Raw genomic sequence first — 20,777 nt, 5'->3', positions numbered from 1 at the left:
GCTTCCCTTCCGAGCTCTGCCATGCGCCCAAATAGTGGTTTACCCCCGCATGTGGGGTATCAGCGTACTCAGGACAAATTGCACAATAACTTTTAGGGTCCTGTTACCCTTGGGAAAATAAACATTGGGGTGAAAAGATCATTTTTGTGGAAAAAATATGATTTTTTAATTGTACCGCTGTACGTTATAAACTTCTGTAAAACCCTTGTGGGTTCAAAGTTCTCACCATATATCTAGATAAGTTCCTTGGGGGGTCTAGTTTCCAAAATGGGGTCACTTGTAGGGGGTTTCCACTGTTTAGGTACATCAGGGACTCTCCAAACGTGACATGGCGTCCGATCTGAATTCCAGCCAATTTTGCATTGAAAAAGTCAAACGGCGCTCCTTCCATTCTGAGCTCTGCCATGCGCCGAAACAGTCGTTCCCCCCCACATATCAGGTATCAGCGTACTCAGAAGAAGCCCTCTAGCGGCAGGACACATATTCTATCTTGTTCTCTTTTTTGGAAATTTGTGTATCACTTTGTGCATTGCGTGTTGCTCGCTGTCGTGCAGCATTAGATGTTCTACGTGATTCAGTTACTTTATTTGTTTCTTTTGCTCTGTCTGCCCTCTGTCGGGCTGCATCAGCAGTTCTTCGACAATTTCGTTCGTCTTCTGTTTTTTTAAGACACAGGTTACGCATCCGTCTGCGATTCACTTCTCTGCGTGCAGCAGTGCGATCAATTTGATCCATCTTTGCAATGTTGCCTCCCAATGTTGCCTCACAGTGTTGCCTCACAGGCTAATGTTCAAAAAAGGCTTATGCCTTAATTCGTCACCAGGGAGAGCTCCTCACCTTATTAGATATGTCACTTAATTTCCTATACAGGGTTTTACAGTACTTGGGAATCCATGGTTACGCCCACGCATATAGTCAGTTAGCTGCTAGTGGTAGTAACTATGGATATCTAAGTTACTGTTGAGCTGTGGATGACTCATTGCGCCCAGACAGATGGTTGGGCTGGGGATGACTCATTGTGCACAGACACACGGACATGTCCAAATTAGGTATTTGGATAGATCTGGGGATTTATTCTGACGGAATATAGGCTGAACTGGATGGACAAATGTCTTTTTTCGGCCTTGCTAACTATGTTACTAAGATAATAGGAAACAAATGGACCTCACAGATTATTTTTCCAACTTCTCTTGAATCCAACAATACCCTGTATATAGTTATACACTACTGTCTGGGCACATGGCAAGGTTAAGAAGGGAAGGAGCGCCATTTTGCTATTTGAATGCCCATCTTCTTGGAATAGTTTACAGATACAATGTATTGGTTACCTGGCAGCTCAGAATATAGCTACCACGATCAGGCTTGGCACTATCTACTCCGCTTTGCAGATCCCAAGGATTACCTTGCTCAACATCCTTTACATAGATCTTTTCTAACCCATAGACTCTGAGGCTTGGGCCATGGTGCTACCTGCTGTTCTGTGGAGTGAGGTGGGATCAAGAATAGTCAGGTAGCTGGGTCAGAACCTGGAGGGCAGAGAAAATGCAAAATCAGAAGAACAAAATTAGTCACTAAGGGGTCACAACAGCTGAGCACAGAGAAGACTGAATCAGAGAAGAACAAGGCTGTGTCCGGCATCTTCCTGCAATTTGCTTTGAGCTTTAGTAGGGTGTGGTGCTTTCCAATTGGTGAAAGCAGAAAGCAGATTACTCCAGATGGACAGCACACACACCCATAATACCAGACTGGATGATCACAGCATCCCTAATCTAAGTGGCTGAACAGAGCCTGCTCCACCCAGAGCTTCTGGCTCCCACATCTCCATCCCCAGCACTGCCTACAGAATGAATAAGGCCATGCCTGGTGAAAGAAGCAGAGGTGGCAGGTGCAGATCCCAGACAAGATGGTACACACCTTTTTTACAAGCCTTAATATGACAAAATGCAGAAAACCAGAGCAGTAGAAAACCCCATAAAGTGGCTCCATTGTGGAAATTATAACCCTCAATGAATTAATCTATAGTAGTGACTATTTTGACTCCACAACCACTTTCCGGAAATTAGTGTGCAGTGGATGTTGGAGTGTGAAAAATTGCAAATATTCCATTTTATTATGCACCATATAGTGCCCAGAATGTGCTCCAGGAGACACCGTAAGTTAAGTGGGTTTTTCTCACTATAATAATGACAAATACATGGGTGCTAATTTTGGTTTGGGCACAGTGAAAGGCTCAGAAGCGAGAGGAAGATTTGACTTTGTGAAAGTGGATATTGCCGGATTGATTTATAGAAGGCATGCTGCCTTTCAAGAGCCTTTGAGCCACTAATAATATGGAAACCTCTGTTCTTCCACGCAGAGATGGTGGACCAGAGTGGGGTAATATTTTTTGTGAGATTAGTAGAAGTTTTTATTGGTGGTGTTTTCACCTACAAACAGGGGGGCAGAATGAACAAACAGTTGAACACCACGCCCTACTGTTTCATCCTATAAGATTTTCTATTAGATTGCGATAGGTCATTGTCTTGATGAATAATTCAATATTTCATAGAATGGTAGAGTTGGAAGGGACCTCCTCGGTCATATGGTCCAAGTCACTGCTCAGTGCAGAATGCAGTAAATCATCCCAAATAGAGGTCTGTACAGCTTCTATTTGAAGACTTCCATTGAAGGAGAACGCACCACCTCTTGTGGCAGCCTGTTCCACTCATTGATCACCCACAATATCAAAAGGTTTTTTCTAATATCTAATCTGTGTCTCTTCCAATTCAGTTTCATCCTATTGCTTCTAGTCTTTCCTTGTGCAAATGAGAATAAATCAATAAAGCTATTTTTACATAGCGTACCATTTTTACAGACAGTTTAAGGAGAAATATTCAAAAATGTAAAGTTCAAGGATATTTTATTAAAAAATAATTGGCTTTTTTCTTAGCAGATAACTGTACCAGGAGATCAGAGAGACAGCTGACTTCTTCCATTTTAAAATCAGATGATCCTGAGATCCCACACGATACAATTAAAGTGAATGCCATTATTCCAGATATACCATCATCCCTTCACAGCAAAGATCTGTCATCTGATTCACTACCGACTACTAAGGGAAATCAAAGACACAAAAGAGGCATTAAAAAACAAACTGCTCCTAAAACAAGGAAGTCTTTATCATGTTCAGAATGTGGGAAATGTTTTAGTCAGAAGTCAAATCTTGATGGACACCAAAGAACTCACACAGGGGAAAAGCCTTTTCCATGTTCAGAATGTGGGAAATGTTTTATCTGGAAACATCATCTTGATAAACACCAAAGAACTCACACTGGAGAAAAGCCTTTTCCTTGTTCAGAATGTGGAAAATGTTTTGCACAGAAATTTCAACTTGTTAGACACCATACAGTGCACACAGGGGAGAGACCTTTTTCATGTTCTCAGTGTGGGAAATTTTTTAAACGGAAATCAAATCTTGATAACCACGGTAGAACTCACACTGGGGAGAAGCCTTTTTCATGTTTAGAATGTCAGAAATGTTTTGCAGAGAAATCGCATCTTAGCGAACATCAGAGACTCCACACAGGGGAGAAGCCTTTTTCCTGTTCAGAATGTGGAAAATGTTTTGTGAAGAAATCGGATCTTGTTAGACACCATAGAATCCACACAGGGGAGAAACCTTTTTCATGCTCTCAGTGTGGGGAATGTTTTAACCGGAAATCGAATCTTGAAAAACACCAGAGAGATCACACAGGGGAGAAACCTTTTTCATGTTTACAATGTGGTAGATTTTTTGACTGGAAATTTCAACTTAATAACCACCAAATAATTCACACAGGGGAGAAGCCTTTTTCATGTTCAGAATGTGGGAAATGTTTTAACCGGAAATCGAGTCTAAAAGAACATCTAAGAACCCACACAGGGGAGAAGCCTTTTTCATGTTCAGAATGTGGGAAATGTTTTAACCGGAAATCGAGTCTTAATAAACACCAAAGAACCCACACAGGGGAGAAGCCTTTTTCACGTTTAGAATGTGAGAAATGTTTTGTAGATAAATCACATCTTATCGAACATCAGAGACTCCACACAGGTTAGAAGCCTTTTTCCTGTTCAGAATGTGGAAAATGTTTTGTGAAGAAATCACAACTTGTTAGACAGCTTAGAATCCACACAGGGGAGAAGCCTTTTCCATGTTATCAGTGTGGAAAATGTTTTAAATGGAAATCAACTCTTTTATAAATAAACATCAGAGAAGTCACACAGTGGAGAAGCATTTTCATGTTCAGAATGTGAGAAATGTTTTAACTGAAAATGTTATCTTCCTGAAGGGGTTATCCATGATTAGGACAATCCCTTGTTATTCCTGTCTGATCTTATTTACCGTAAGTAAAAACGCTCACCTTCTGCGCTATTCAAATTCAAGCAGTGTCAGGACTCACACTCCAGGAGCTCACATGAGGTTTTTACATCACATGAGCCCTGCACCCAATCAGCACTGCCTTCACTGTCCCAGCCTTCAGACATATTGAACATCAACATTAAGGCTGCTCTCTGACTTCCTCTTGTCCGATTTGTCCGATGGTGGAGACTGTGACCCAGTACAGATTGGGTGCAGAGCCCAAATGACTTATCAACCTTACGTGAGCTCCTAGGAATGCAAATTCTGACACCTCTGGAATGGTGCCAGCATGGTAGGTGACTATAAATATTTTTATTTTAACCCCTTAATGTCCAATAATGGACAGAGTCCATTTTCTCATTGCTTTCAATGATGAAAAAAACATTCACCGTAAATGTAATTTTAACATTTTACTACCTTATCTGGGCATGTGGTGTGCGACATAGTGAGACACATCCTGTTTAATTCAGGAAGAAGGGACCCTGAAAATCACAAATCCTATGCAGACAATGCAAGAACTTCCAAAAATTAGAAGGAAGAGGGATTCTGATACATTAAAAACATAAAGGAGGGTCTCATACACATTCCTTTAAAATTGTTAGGAAGTGGAACTCATAGACTCATAAAGTCTATGCACTAAGTGCAAGGTCTGACAAAAAATTGAAGGAGGGTCTCCAGTACACCCTTGATGACACATAAAGGAGGGCCTCAGAAAACCCCTTTTCTTCCCATTGTTAATATGTGGGACATAAAGCCTATGCACTAAGTGCAAGGTCTGGCAAAAATTTAAATGATGGTGTGATGACACATAATTTTATCTTAATTAACCAGATGTCTATCTTCAGTAAGCCAGGAGGAATAGACTGTTATCTATATGATGACTTTTGAATTTTGCAATTGTTCTTCAGTTTGTCAAGAACCATACACTGTTGTCATGAGTCTTAAATGTTGATTTTTGATCATTTTAAATGGCTAATGTTTGCCTCTTACATCAGCTCCTACAACTTGTTGTCTACTTTCTTTGCAAGACACTGATGCAGGGTCATTGAACAATGGATGTTTGCTTAATATGTTGACTGACTATTGTGTAGGTCTTGTGGCTTGTTGACATACAAAACAAAGGAATAAGAACAATGCAAATTGATTAAATAGTCAAACAATATACCTTAACCTCATCACGGCTTCCTCTTGACCTTTGGATGCTGGCTTGAAGGGCAACAATTGTGAGCTATATACTGTGGAATATGCCGCTAACAATAAACATCGAGACAGCCAAGAGATTCAGAGATCCAAAGAACCATAGACTCTTTACATTACCACAGCCAGGAACACTTTACAGGGTAGCTGCGAGATCGTGGCTCTATCCCGAGTGACACAGATCTGACATTCTACAGGATGTCAGCTTAGGGGACCACGGCCCCGGCTGAAAGAATATAGATCAGCTTCATTAACCACAACTGAAACTATGAATATATTTGGGGTAATCAGGATTTGGACCTACCGGTCACCGGAGGCCCATGGATATGTTTCTGAAAGTCAGGAATGGGACTCACTGGTCACCTGGCTCTGTGGAGATGTTTGAAGAAGCCAGGTTGTGACTTTCCCGGCACCTTGACTTGTACCTCAATGGACTGTCAAGTTCCTAAGCTTCTTGTTACCTCCTCTCTGTGCAAGGGAGAGGTGGAAGTAGCTGGCCCTGGAAACTTTGAAGTCACAGCTGCTCTTATCCCAGCGAATCAGTGGGTGAGACTGTAATTTGCACCATCTTGGGTATTTTGCTGGTACTGTTCAATGTGTTATTTGCCTGTTTTGTGGTTCAATAAAGTTTTGTCACACTGTTTTACCCTCATCCTGTGTTGTCTGAGGAGTAATATGCACATGGTAAAATGAGAGCGAGTGTCACGTTGCTGCTATGTAGGTAGATGCAAGCTCCACTAGATGGCAATAGAGTGGAGGGAGGACTGCACACAGCAAGAGCAGACCTGCTTTGCAGCAGTGATGCTACCACCAGGTGACAGCAGAATAGTCAAGCCGAGTTGATATTAGTCTGTAGTGCAATACCAAAGGAATAAACAAGCACAGAGTCAGAAGCAAGCCAAATGGGTCAGTACCAGTCAGGAGCAGATATGCCAAAGACAAGAGACAAACAGCAGGTCAAGGTCCAAGCCGAGTCAGGTACCAGGGAGTTCTAAACATGAAAGGGAAACACTGAGTCGGGACAGGGAGTGGGAAACAAACAGATATGGGCAAAGTCAGCAACAGCAGGATGACAAATGAGGGTGCTGCCAGAGTCAGATACTCATGCTGTAGGCAGAAAATATAACTGACATGGCCTGCAGGACGCAGCAGGGAGAAATAGCAAACCTAAATCCAAAATGAGGCCAGGCAAAGTTAACCCTTGACATGATTAGCCTGGAAAAAGGGCAGACAGGACTCAAATCCCGGACAGGATCATGACAGCAGGCAATCTGTGGGATGAGCTCTGGTTCATGCGGTTTCGGCTAGCAGACTAGAGCACCCGCTGACCCACGTGTCTCCACAAAGGGACTGCAATACACTATGGAAAACACATAACGGATGACATCAGGATAAAAAATTTTTGAGAATTTTAAAAATGTTGTGACTTTTAAATTTTATAAAGATTTGTGATTAGGCCCTCTCCCATGACTACCTCCTTTGGCCACGTTACATTTCGCCTTCTTGTGAATGTCTTTTTACAGATGACCACAAACAGCCTAAATTTGTGAAAGAATTCAAGGAAACCATCTGTCATGACTGTAGAAGAGATTTATGTGACCAAAAGGAACACTCATTTCCATTAGATGATACTGACATGAGACAACGAAAGAGAATTTTCAAAACAAACTTGGCATTTGCCTAGGGCCCCCATCCCCTAAGGGGCTTTTACCTCCGGTCAATGATTATCTTTTAATTTCCCCTGCGTTTGCACTGTGTCCAGGGTCAGACTTGGATACTTAGGGCCCACCAGGGGAATTGACTCTAGGGGCCCACACTACAGCTACCTATTGTATCATTTTTCGGCCTCTCACGTGTGCCTTTTAGCAAACTATACAGTGTGCAAAAGAACTGGAATGTGCACTGCACAATATCAAAGGTTTTTTTTTTAAAAATGGAAGAAACACAAGATGACTGTCAATCTTCCTTGGTCTGTGGCTCCATGCAAGGTCTCGCCTTGTGAGCTAAGGATGATTCTGAGAAATTTCAGCAATCAGCCCAGAGCTACATGGGAGGACTTGGTTAATGACCTGAAGAGAGCTGGGACCACAGTCTCAAAAATCACCATTAGTAACACACTACACCATCATGGATTAAGATCCTGCATGGCATGCAAGGTCCCACTGCTCACACCAGCAAATGTCCATTTGAAGTTCGCCAAAGACCATCTGGATGATCCAGAGGAGGCATGGGAGAAGGTAAGGTGGACAGATGAGACCAAAAAAGAACATTTTTGTATAAACTCCCCTCACTGCATTTGGAGGAAGAAAATGAGCAAGGAAAACAAAACTAGTAAATATTATAGCTTTTTCTCCAAAAAGAAATGGGCAGTGTTTACAAAAAGTACATAAAAGATGTTACAAAGGAGACAATTACAGTATGTACAGGCAATTACAAAATAAAGATGAATTAAAGATGAGCTTACATGTTTCAGTTACTGGCTGTGACGAAATTAATATCTGTAGCAAGGGGAATATATTTAGTTATCCCACTGCTTCCACCAAATGTGATGAAAAAAATATCTCAGTCGCATGGGGAATATATTTAGTTATCCCACCTCTGCCACCAATATGACATCGACTGCAGGGATTTATGTATATCCCACTTTCCAGTTTCGGTTTGGAACTCGCAGCTCTCCGGCACCCCCTTACCCTCAGGTCAGTCAGGGTACTGCAGATAGGATAAGTAGTTGCCAGACTATTAGGCACGCTGCAGCAAGGGAAATATAACTACTCCCAGCCGCAGCCAAGCAATATGCTTATAAAACCCGTTCCGTCACTGCCAGCTTTACCCAACAAGCCCAGAACACACTTCGCTGCCAGCAGCTCCGATTTTTTAATTAATAACGGGTCCGGAGCTAACCCAAATTAGTAGTGTAATTCATTTCAGAGGATGTGACCGTATGTTATAGAGCAAGGAGAAACTAAGCTAGTTATTTTATATATTTTACTCCAAAAAGGTAGGCAGTGTTTACAAAACGTATGAAAATATATTATAAAGGGATACAATTGAAATATATACAAATGATTACAAAATAACAGGGATTAAAAGAAGAGAAGCACTTACAATTGCTTAAGTCATTTCACAGCAGACCATGCGGTGCGGAGGGGGAGGGGCGATACACCAAAGTGCATCACAGAGCCTCTCTGCATCAGGTTTCCAGGGCAAAAGCTGCTGCACAATGAGCTTACACCATCTTATACCCCCTGGTCGTGACATCACTGAAGGGGCTGAGTTATGGAAGCCCTTCTCTTTTATCAGAGGGTTGAAAGCTTGGTAAAACCTTATTAATTACATAACTTGGGCAGAAAACCTAGCAGAATGACGGCGGAACCATCACCAATCTTGTTTTGGAATTAGCTTTCTATCAAATCTAAACATGAAGTGATTATTCAACTCGGTTCAGGAGAAGTCTTTTTCTCAGATTCTGCTGGTGCCAGAGCTTAGGCAAAGGTGCTGGAGTATAGCTTTAACATTGCAGGTCCTAAATATGTAATTTGTATATCTCTGTCACTGAATGGGACCGAGTTATTCCATCTTTAATACCTCCCCTATATCACAAAGGAGCACATGGTGGACACAATGAACTGATCTCTGCTAATTAACACATTCCTGAGGGAGGGATAGGAGAGGTTTAATATTGCTTGCAGGCGAAGTGAAGGAAGCTAGGAAGAGAACTCACAGCCATGAAAGAGGGGAAGGAGGGGGGTCAAAAACCCACAGCGTGTGTGTCTGTACAGCTATTGAACCTTCTAGAAGGGTATATTGATTGTGAGCATATTCGTAGAATCATTACACCTACCCTTTTGGATTGCACTACGGCAGTTCAGGAGAAGTCTATTTCTCAGATTCTGCTGGTGCCAGAGCTTAGGCAAAGGCGCTGGAGTGTAGCTTTAACATCGCAGGTCCTAAATATGTAATTATTATATCTCCATCACTGAATGGGACCAAGTTATTCCATCTTTAATATCTCCCCTATATCACAAAGGAGCACATGGTGTACACAATGAACTGATCTCTGCTAATTAACATATTCCTGAGGGAGGGGTAGGAGGGGCTTAGTATTGCATGCAGGAGAAGTGAAGGAAGCTAGGGAGAGAGAGCTCGCAGCTGTGACGGGGGAAGGAGGGGGGGTTAAAAACCCATAGTGTGTGTGTCTGTACAGCTATGGAACCTTCTAGAAGGGTACTTTGATTGTGAGCATATTCGTAGTATCATTACACCTTCCCTTTTGGATTGTGCTACAGCGGCAGGACCTCTCTTCCATGCGCACCTCATCAGTTTTGCCTCAGCGGGACAACCCATCGGCGTTGCCATGCTCACTACCCTTTTGTGTTTCACCGTAAAGTCGTACTGCTGGAGGGCAAGGCTCCAGCATAGCAACCTTCTGTTGGTTCTAGATACGGTGTGCAGCCAGCTCGGGGTTGTGGTCAGTCACCACGGTGAAGGTGCATCCGTACAGGGCTGAAAATGTTGCAGTGCCCAGACCATGGCTTCTCGATGGTGGAAGAGGCCACTTCTTTCTGCAGAAGCTTCCTGCTCAGGTACAATATGGGGTGCTCTTGGTACCCCGAGTCGACCTGGCTGAGCACAGCACCGAGGCCAAACTCGCTGGCATCGGTCTGTACCAGGAACGGCCAAATACTATCAACTACTTTTAACACCGGAGAGTTGCACTGGGGTGTTTTCAAAGCCTGGAAGGCCACATCACAGCCGAGTGTCCAGTCCACTGTTTGGGGTACTTTCCTCCTAGTGAGGTCCTTCAAGGGCTTTGTAAGGCTGCTATAGTTCTGTACGAATCGCCTGTAGTACCCTGCAGTGCCCAAGAAGGACATCACCTGTTTCTTGGTCCTGGGGGTGGGCCAGGATGCGATTGCATCCACTTTCCCAGGCTCTGGCCTCATGGAGTTCCCACCTACCCGGTACCCCAGGTAGTGGACCTCTCTCATGCACATCTGGCACTTTCCCGGCTTGATGGTCAGGCCTGCTTGGTGAACACGCTGGAGCACTTCCTGGAGATTCTGAAGGTGTTCCTCCCAGGTGGAACTGAAGGCGGCAATGTCATCCAGGTACGCCACCACATACTTCTTCAGTCCCTGAGGCAGGTGATTGACCATCTGCTGGAAAGTGGCAGGGGCATTTTTCATGTCGAAGGGCATGACCGTGGACTCGTACAGTCCGAAGGAGGTGATAAAGGTGGATTTCTCCTGCGCCTCAGGGCTCAGGGGAATCTGCCAGTATCCCCGACTTAAATCCATGATGGATAGGTATTCCGCTTTTGCTAACCGTTCAAGTAGCTCCTCGTTGTGCGGCATTGGGTGCGCATAAGAGGTAGTGATGACACTGAGCCCCCTGTAGTCTGAGCCCCCTGTAGTCCACACAGAACCGGGTGGTCCGATCCTTCTTCGGCACGAGGCCCACGCATTTTTGGACTGTTGAATCACCCCCAGCTGTAATATCTCATCGATCTCCTGGCGCATAACCTGCTGCACCTCGTCAGAGATCCTATATGGTGTTCGCCATAGTGGGGCATGATTCCCGGTCTCCACCTTGTGGACCGCTAACTCAGTTCTTCCAGGTCGATTGGAGAACATGGCCCAGAAGGGTTCCAACGTGGTTCGCATCTGCAACCGCTGGGATTCAGATAGCAAGGCGCTTACCTCCACATCCTCGATGGACCCACCGGCCTTGGCTTGGGCCAGCATTTCCAGGAGGGGGTCTGCCTCCCCGTCCTCTGGCAGGTTGCAGACCGGTAGGACGCAGGCTCCATGTTCTTGATGAGCCTTCATCATATTGATGTCAAAGGCCTTACGACTACCCCGAGCGCAGCCAAGCGTGACCACGTAGGTGATTGGGTTGATCCGTTGGTGGATGACGTACAGGCCTTCCCAGGCTGACTGAAGCTTATCCTTTGGTACAGGGTCCAGCACCCACACCTTTTGACCCACCTGGTAGGTCCGCTTCTGGGCGTTCTGGTTGTACCAGTACTTCTGGTCAGCGTGAGCCTGCGTCATGTCATGCACCAACTGCGCCATGGTCTGCATTTTGTCACGGAAGCTCATGACATAATCCATGATGGACACTTCTGAAGGGTTTGGCTCATCTTTCCAGGATTCCCTTACCAACCCAAGGGGGCCCCGGACTCATCTGCCATACAGGAGCTCGAAGGGGGAGAACCCCGTCGAGGCCTGCGGAACCTTTCGGTAAGCGAATAGCAGGTGTGGGAGGTACCGCTCCCAGTCACGTTCTTGGATCTCAACCAGCATGCGTAGCATCTGTTTGAAGGTACCATTGAAGCACTCACACAAACCATCGGTCTGGTGGTGGTACACACTTGATACCAGACTCTTCACCTGCATTTTCTTACAGAGGGCCTCCATTAGGCAAGACATGAATTGGGCTCCTTGGTCGGTAAGCATCTCCCTGGGAAATCCTACTCGTGAAAAGATGGCCAACAGTGCATGCGCCATCTTATCTGCCCTATTTGAGCACAGAGCCACTGCTTCCGGGTATCGGGTAGCCTAGTCTACCACAGTGAGGATGTATTCCTTTCCCGATCTGCTGGGGATGGCCAGTGGGCCCACAATGTCCACTGCGATCCTCTGGAAAGGCTCCTCTATCACTGGCAAATGGAGCAGGGGAGCCTTAAGAGCAGGTCCCACCATCCCCACTCTGTGGCAAGTGATACAGGAGCAGTAGTTTGTTATGTCCGTCCCCATCTTGGGCCAATAGAAGTGTTGAGACAGCCGGGCGTTAGTTTTGCTGATCCCTAAGTGTCCAGCAAGTGGAATCTCATGGGCAATCTGCAACAGCTCACCCTTGAATTGATAGGCGACGACCAGCTGTCTTTCCCTCAACCACTCCTTTTGGGATTCTCTGGGTACTGTCTCCCGGTACAACTTTCCTCGTTCCCAGAACATCCTCTCCTTATCAGTCACGGAAGTGGGCATCTTGGCGAGGCGTCTCAAGTTCTCCAGACTCGCATCTGAGTGCAGAGCGGCTTGGATCTCCTGGCTGGAGGCAGCCAGTAGCGACGTCAAGGTCCCTTCTTCACTGGGACCTGCTCGGGGTCCACCTCTGGTTCAGTCACTTCTGTGGTGGAGGAGGGTGTGAAAGGCAGGGCGTTACCTGTGTATTGGGCACTCTGACTGCGGATGACAGCGACTACTTAGGCTGTCTCCCTGTGGATTTCTACAGACCCATCAGCCAGCACTGCTATGTGTTCTACCTCTCCATCCACCCCTAACACTTCAGGACCAGTGCTATTTATGGGCCAGTTACCTTCCTCGGTGGCACTGGTCAGTTGCACAGCATCACCATCCTCACGGTTCCCATGCACCTCCCCAATTCCTTTAGCACCGTTGCTTGCTACTGTTAGGGGTTCCTCAGCCATCTCACCCCACAGAGTGACGTGGTTGAGCACTCCTGTACCTGAGGACACATCAACCTTTTCAGAAAAATGGTTAGCAGATACAGCCTGCACATTTACATCACTATAATCATCATCGCTAGGGGAAAAATGGTAATCAGATGCATCATTACTTGGTAAAGCATTGTAAGGTAACACATACAGTTTCCCATCATCATCATCTTCATTAGCATCACCCTTATTATCAGATTGTGGAGGGGTATCAGGGACGTAATATGCAACCATCCTCCCCAAATCTATCCCCAATAAAACGTCAGTGGGCAAGTTTTTGGTCAACCCCACTTCCTTTACCTCGCTCCCGGCACCCCAATCAATAAAAACCTGAGACAGCGGCAAGGGACAGCGGATGTCCCCAATCCTGGAGACAGTCAGTGTTCTCCCCGGAATAATCTCTTCAGGGGCTGCCAGTTCAGGTCAGATGAAGGTTCACTCAGCCCTGTTTGATGGCCTTATAATTTCCGTCTTGTTCTGGAGGGAGAGAAGCAAAGGCCTCCAGAGCTTTGCCTTTCAGCCCCGAGGTCAAGTACCTGGCCCATTGGTTCTCAGGCAGCTGGTACTGTCTGCAGGCTTTCTTAAATGCATGCCGAAAAGTATCCAAGTCCCCATCTTTTTCCATCACTGGAAAGTGCTCTGGTTGTGGTTTAGGACCCTGATCGCTGCTGGGCTCACTGCTCCGTGCTGTGGAGGATACTACCCCTAGCCGGGCCATCTGCAGTTCATGGTCTCTCTGAGCTTGGGCCTCCCGCTCGGCTCTCAGCCTCTCGCTGCTTGGCCTCTCGCTTGGCTTGCCGCTTGGCTCTCTCAGCCTCTCGAGCTTGCAGAATCAGCTGCAGATATCTGTCCGTATCATCTGCGGGGCAGAGTTGTAGGGCCATATGCAGATAGCGGTCCACGACTCCCTGGCTGCAGGTGGACCTCTGCAGCTGCACCATCGGCATTGGTGCTGTCTTCTTCGCTCCCTGGGCACGACCCTGACTCTCTTCCCATTGCACCAGAGCCACGACCAGCTGTTCTTTGGTTTTGTCGGTGGCGTCAATCTGGTTTGACGTGCACAGGGCAATGAGAGCGTCTTTGGACTGCCCCATATAATAAGCTTCTCCCCGCTTAACCATGGTTGCCAAATAAAAGATAGGAAAGAAAAACAAAGAGAAAGGAGGGGGTAATCGCAAGTACACATAATTGTCTCAGGACTAATAAACACTGAGTCCGTTCTCCAAAACTTTTGCTGCAGGGTCCCCGCAAGAACCGTGCAAGTTTTTAGTGAGAGGAATGATTGCTCAGAACAGATCACTAATGCTCTATTATCCCACCACTCTGCCACCCATATGTCATGAACTGGGAGTGTTTGATTGCCCCAGTTCATCAGGGGATTTATTATATTCCATTTCCAGTTCCGGTTTGGAACTTGCAGCTCTCTGGCACCCCCCTACCCTCAGGTCAGTCAGGGAACTACACCTAGGATAAGTAGTAGCCAGGAAGGCCGCCTTGCTGTGTTTTGGCTATTGGGCACGTTGCAGTGAAGGTGATATAACTACTCCCAGTCTCAGGCAGTAAATATTCTTATAAATTTCTGCCTGTTACTGCCAGAGTCTCCCCAAAAGCCCAGAACACTTTGCTGCCACCAGCTCCTAGTTGTTATGATTATTATTGGGTCAGGAGCCAACCCAATTAGTAGCGTTGATTTAGTTCCCAGGACGTGGTAACAAGTTATTAGAGCAAGGAAAACAAAACTAGTAAGTATTATAGCTTTTACTCCAAAAAGAATTGGGAAGTGTTTACAAAAAGTATATAAAAGATGTTACAAAGGAGACAATTACAGTATGGACAGGCGATTACAAAATAAAGATGGATTAAGATGAGCTTACATGTTTCAGTTAATGTCACACCATGTGGTGATGGTTGGTTGGGGAGGGGAACTGTCTCATTTCATCAGGTCACAATGCACAGCCTCTCATTGCAAAATACACTCTTCCTCATTGGGCCTCATAATCTTATACCCGCTGTTCATGACCTCACTGAGTGGGCGGAGCTATGGAATGTACTCCCCTTGTCCAACAGTTACTAAAACTCACTACAAAAAGTTTACACTGGCGCTAACCACTCAAAAAGTAGGATAGGTCAAGCTCAGATGCGGCTGGTGAAATAACAGGCACTGTGTCGGCTCCTGTTGATATACTGAACTAGGATTTATAATTGTACAAATCACTGCACTATATTGAAATATTCAGAATTGAGAGTCCTCAGTGGCTGATACCTTTTAATGGCTAACTGAAAAGATGGTAACACATTGCAAGCTTTCGAGACTACTATGGTCTCTTCATCAGGCATAGACTAATACAAAATCTGAAGTCACATATTTATGCACAAGACAGCACAGAAAAAATGCAATAGATGAGACAAGTGACGTGAAGCAGAACTATCATTATGGGAGAGGGAGAAACATAAATATTGGACCAGTTCATAGATAAGGAGTCTGGATGTTTTATTGTCCTCTGATTGGGGTCTCCTAATGTGTTGTGATTCCCCCACACGGTCTTAGGAGCAAATTCCTTAATTGATGTAAAAAGACATGGAAATCCAGGAAGACCAAATATTTAATGTGTGGGCACCCTCACTGAGCAGGTATCTGCATGGGTAGAGGGTATTCTTAAACCACTGGTGAAGGATACACCTAGCTACATTCAGGACACAACTGACCTATTGAATAAACTAGCAGCAATAGGTCCTCTACCAGAAGAAACCATCCTGGCCACCATGGATGTGGAATCTTTGTACTCTAATATCCCACACCAAGATGGATTAAATGCCTGCAAATTCTTCGTGGAAAACACAGGGACTGATCCTGATGCTGTGGTGAAACATATAAAATTCATCCTCACCCACAATTACTTTGAATTTGACAACAAAATCTATCTATAGGAGACTGGCACAGCTATGGGAATTAAAATGTCTCCACAGTATGCAAATCTTTTCATGGCCAAGCTTGAAAGCGACTTTTTGTCCTCATGCCCCATCAGGCCCCTGGCCTACTACCGCTTCATTGATGATATTTTAATCATCTGGACGGAGTCTGAGCAACAGCTAAAGACGTTCCACGAACAGTTTAATCAATTTCATCCCACAATCAATTTAACACTCAACTACTCCAGCACTGAGATTAACTTTTTAGACACCATCATTAACCCCTTTCTGTCATCCGACGTACTATCCCGTCCATGGGACCTGGGCCCCTATGCCCATGGACGGGATAGTACGTCTGCGCGATCAGCGGCGCCCACGTGGTGAGCGCCGCTGATCGCGGCCGGGTGTCAGCTGATTATCACAGCTGACACCCGGCACAATGTGTCAGGGGCGGTCACGGACCGCCCCCGACACATTAACCCCTTGCACGCTGCGATCAAACACGATCGCGGTGTACCGGGGGTTAAAGGGAAGCATCGGCAGGGAGGGGGCTCCCTCCGTGCTTCCCTGAGCCCCCCACGGCAGCGCAATGTGCAGCGCTGCTGCGGGGGACTCCTTTCCTCCAGGCCCCCGAATCCAAGATGGCGACGGGGGCCTTCGGGGGCCTGCAGGAAGCTGGCTTCCTCAGTGCCTGCAAAGCGCAGGCATGAGGAAGCCTTCTGCAGTGCCTGTGTCAGATCGCTGATCTGTCACAGTGATCTGTGATGTGACAGATCAGCGATCTGTCACAGGACAGTGATGTCCCACCTGGGACTATTTAATAAAGTAAAAAAAAAAATAAAAAAAAGTGTAAAAATAATTTAAAAAAAATCGCCAAATATATTAGAAAAAAAAAAAATATTCCCCCAATAAATCCATTTTTTGGAAATAATAAAAAAAAAAACAATAAAAATACACATATTAGGTATCGCCGCGTCCGTAACGAGCCACCCTATAAAACTGTCCCATTAGTTAACCCCTTTAGCGAACCCCTTAAAAAAATAAAAATAAAAAACGACGCAAAAAATAATGATTTATTATCATACCGCCAAACAAAAAGTGTAATAACGCGCGATCAAAAAGACGCATATAAATATCCATGGTACCGCTGAAAACGTCATCTTGTCCCGCAAAAAACGAGCCACCACACAGCATCATCAGCGAAAAAATAAAAAAGTTATAGCTCGCTGAATAAAGCGATGCAAAAATAATTATTTTTTATATAAAATAGTTTTCATTGCATAAAACCGACAAAAACATAAAAAAACGACCTAAATGAGGTATCTCTGTAACCGTACTGACCCGAAGAATAAAACCACCTTATCAATTTTACAGCACGCGGAACGGTGTAAACGCACCCCCCCCAAAAGAAATACATGAAACGCTGGTTTTTGTTCATTCTGCGTCCCAAAAATCGGAATAAAAAGCGATAAAAAAATTTCACGTGCCCGAAAATGGTACCAATAAAAACGTCAACTCGTGCCGCAAAAAATAAGACCTCACATGACTCGGTGGGTCAAAATACGGAAAAATTATAGCTCTCAATATGTGGTGATGCAAAAACTATTTTTACAATAAAAAGCGTCTTTTAGCGTGCGACAGCCGCCAAACATAAAAACCGACATAAATAGTAAATCAAACCCCCCGTTATCACCCCCTTAGTTAGGGAAAAATAATAAAATAAAAAAAATGTATTTATTTCCATTTTTCCATTAGGGTTAGGGCTAGGGTTAGGGCTAGGGGTGTGTTGGGGTAGGGTTAGGGCTAGGGTTAGGGTTAGGGTAGGGTTAGGGTTAGGGCTAGGGCTAGGGTTAGGGTTAGGGCTAGGGTTAGGGCTAGGGTTAGGGCTAGGGTTAGGGTTAGGGGCGTGTTGGGGTTCGGGTTGGAGTTAGAATTGGGGGTTTCCACTGTTTGGGCACATCAGGGGCTCTCCAAATGCAACATGGCGTCTGATCTCAATTCCAGCCAATTCTGAGTTGAAAAAGTCAAATGGTGCTCCTTCCCTTCCAAGCTCTGCTATGCGCCCAAACAGTGTTTTACCCCCACATGTAGGGTATCAGCCTACTCAGGACAAATTGCAAAACAATTTTTGGGGTCCAATTTCTCCTGTTACCCTTAGGAAAATAAAAAATTGGGGGCAAAAATATCATTTTTGTGGAAAAAAATGATTTTTTTATTTTCACGTCCGAGTGTTATAAACTTCTGTGAAGCACTTGGGGGTTCAAAGTGCTCACCACACATCTAGATAAGTTCCGTGGGGGGTCTAGTGTCCAAAATGGGGTCACTTGTGGGGAGTTTCAATAGTTTAGGTACATCAGGGGCTCTCCAAACGCACATGACACCCGCAGACCATTCCATCAAAGTCTGCATTCCAAAACGTCACTGCTTCCCTTCCGAGCCCCGACGTGTGTCCATACAGTAGTTTTCTCCCACATATGGGGTGTCAGCGTACTCAGGACAAATTGGACAACAACTTTTGGGGGTCCAATTTCTCCTGTTACCCTTGGGAAAATGAAAAAATTGGGGACTAATTGATCATGTTTGTGGAAAAAATACGATTTTTTTATTTTCATGCCCTGGCATTATAAACTTCTGTGAAGCCCTTGGGGGTTCAAAGTGCTCACAACACATCTAGATAAGTTCCTTGGGGGGTCTAGTTTACAAAATGGTGTCATTTGTGGGGGGTTTCCACTGTTTAGGTACATTAGGGGCTCACCAAAGGCAACATGACACCCGCAGACCATTCCATCAAAGTCTGCATTCCAAAACGTCACTACTTCCCTTCCGAGCCCCGACGTGTGCCTATACAGTAGTTTTCTCCCACATATGGGGTATCAGCATACTCAGGACAAATTGGACAACAACTTTTGGTGTCCAATTTCTCCTGGTACCCTTGGGAAAATAAAAAAATAGTGACTAAAAGATCATGTTTGTGGAAAAAATACGAATTTTTTATTTTCACGCCCGGGTGTTGTAAACTTCTGTGAAGCACTGTGGGGGTCAAAGTGCTCATCACACATCTAGATAAGTTCCTTAGGGGGTCTAGTTTCCAAAATGGGTCATTTGTGGGGGGTTCCACTGTTTTGGTACATCAGGAGTTTTCCAAACGCGACATGGTGTCCGATCTCAATTCCAGCCAAAAACGTCAAATGGCGCTGCTTCCCTTCCGAGCTCTGCCATGCGGCCAAATAGTGGTTTACCCCCACATGTGGGGTATCAGCGTACTCAGGACAAATTGCACAATAACTTTTAGGGTCCTGTTACCCTTGGAAAAATAAGAATTGAGGGTGAAAAGATCATTTTTGTGGAAAAAATATGATTTTTTAATTGTATGACTTTATGTTATAAACTTCTGTGAAGCCCATGGGGGTTCAAAGTTCTCACCACACATCTAGATAAGTTCCTTAGGGGGTCTAGTTTCCAAAATGGTGTCATTTGTGGGGGGTTTCCACTGTTTTGGTACATCAGGAGTTTTCCAAACGCGACATGGTGTCCGATCTCAATTCCAGCCAAAAACGTCAAATGGCGCTGCTTCCCTTCCGAGCTCTGCCATGCGCCCAAATAGTGGTTTACCCCCACATGTGGGGTATCAGCGTACTCAGGACAAATTGCACAATAACTTTTAGGGTCCTGTTACCCTTGGAAAAATAAGAATTGAGGGTGAAAAGATCATTTTTGTGGAAAAAATATGATTTTTTAATTGTACCTCTGTACGTTATAAACTTCTGTAAAGCCCTTGTGGGTTCAAAGTTCTCACCACATATCTAGATAAGTTCCTTGGGGGGTCTAGTTTCCAAAATGGGGTCACTTGTAGGGGGTTTCCACTGTTTAGGTACATCAGGGACTCTCCAAACGTGACATGGCGTCCAATCTGAATTCCAGCCAATTTTGCATTGAAAAAGTCAAACGGCGCTCCTTCCATTCTGAGCTCTGCCATGCGCCGAAACAGTCGTTCCCCCCCACATATCAGGTATCTGCGTACTCAGGACAAATTGCCCAATAACTTTTGCAGTTCAATTTCTCCTGTTACCCTTGGTAAAATAAAAAAAATTGAACCTGAAGTATTTTTTTTATGAAAAAAAGTTAGATGTTTATTTTTTTTTAAATATTCAAAAAAATTCCTGTGACGCACCTAAAGGGTTAATAAACTTCTTGAATGTGGTTTTGAGCACCTTAAGGGGTGCAGTTTTTAGAATGGTGTCACTTTTGGGTATTTTCTATCATATAGACCCCTCAAAGTGGCTTCAAATGTGATGTGGTCCTAAAAATAAAATGGTGTTGTAAAAATGAGAAATCGCTGGTCAACTTTTAACCCTTATAACTTCCTAACAAAAAAAAATTTTGGTTCCAAAATTGTGCTGATGTAAAGTAAACATGTGGGAAATGTTAGTTATCAAGTTTTTTGTGTGCCGTATCTCTGTGATTTAAGGGCATAAAAATTCAAAGTTGGAAAATTGCGAAATTTTCAAAATTTTCGCCAAATTTCCGTTTTTTTCACAAATAAACGCAAGTTATTTGAATGAAATTTTATCACTAACATGAAGTACAATATGTCACGAGAAAACAATGTCAGAATCACTGGGATCCATGGAAGCGTTCCAGAGTTATGACCTCATAAAGGTACAGTGGTCAGAATTGTAAAAATTGGCCCGGTCATGAACGTGCAAACCACCCTTGGGGGTGAAGGGGTTAAGCTAAAAAACAATGAAATAGAGACATCCCTGTATAAGATACCAATCGACCGTCCAACATACCTTAAATGGGACAGTTTCCATCCAAAACACATAAAGAACT

General features: G+C 44.6%; 1 protein-coding gene across 1 annotated transcript in view; it reads left to right on the top strand.

The window, feature by feature from the left end:
* LOC141072996 (uncharacterized) overlaps positions 1-6,217 on the top strand; it is a 47,166-nt gene extending 40,949 nt beyond the window's left edge. The window contains exon 7 of the mRNA XM_073560268.1: positions 2,930-6,217. Coding sequence (XP_073416369.1) covers positions 2,930-4,074 — 1,145 coding nt within the window. The 3' untranslated portion in view covers positions 4,075-6,217. The remainder of the gene's footprint in view (positions 1-2,929) is intronic.
* The last annotated feature ends 14,560 nt before the right edge of the window (positions 6,218-20,777 follow it).

The sequence above is a fragment of the Dendrobates tinctorius genome, unplaced genomic scaffold, assembly GCF_039654945.1.
Source record: "Dendrobates tinctorius isolate UK_male_01 unplaced genomic scaffold, ASM3965494v1 ptg000294l, whole genome shotgun sequence".
NCBI lineage: Eukaryota > Metazoa > Chordata > Amphibia > Anura > Dendrobatidae > Dendrobates > Dendrobates tinctorius.
The sequence above is the reverse complement of the archived record's forward strand: the minus strand, read 5'-3'. Positions and strand labels throughout refer to the sequence as shown.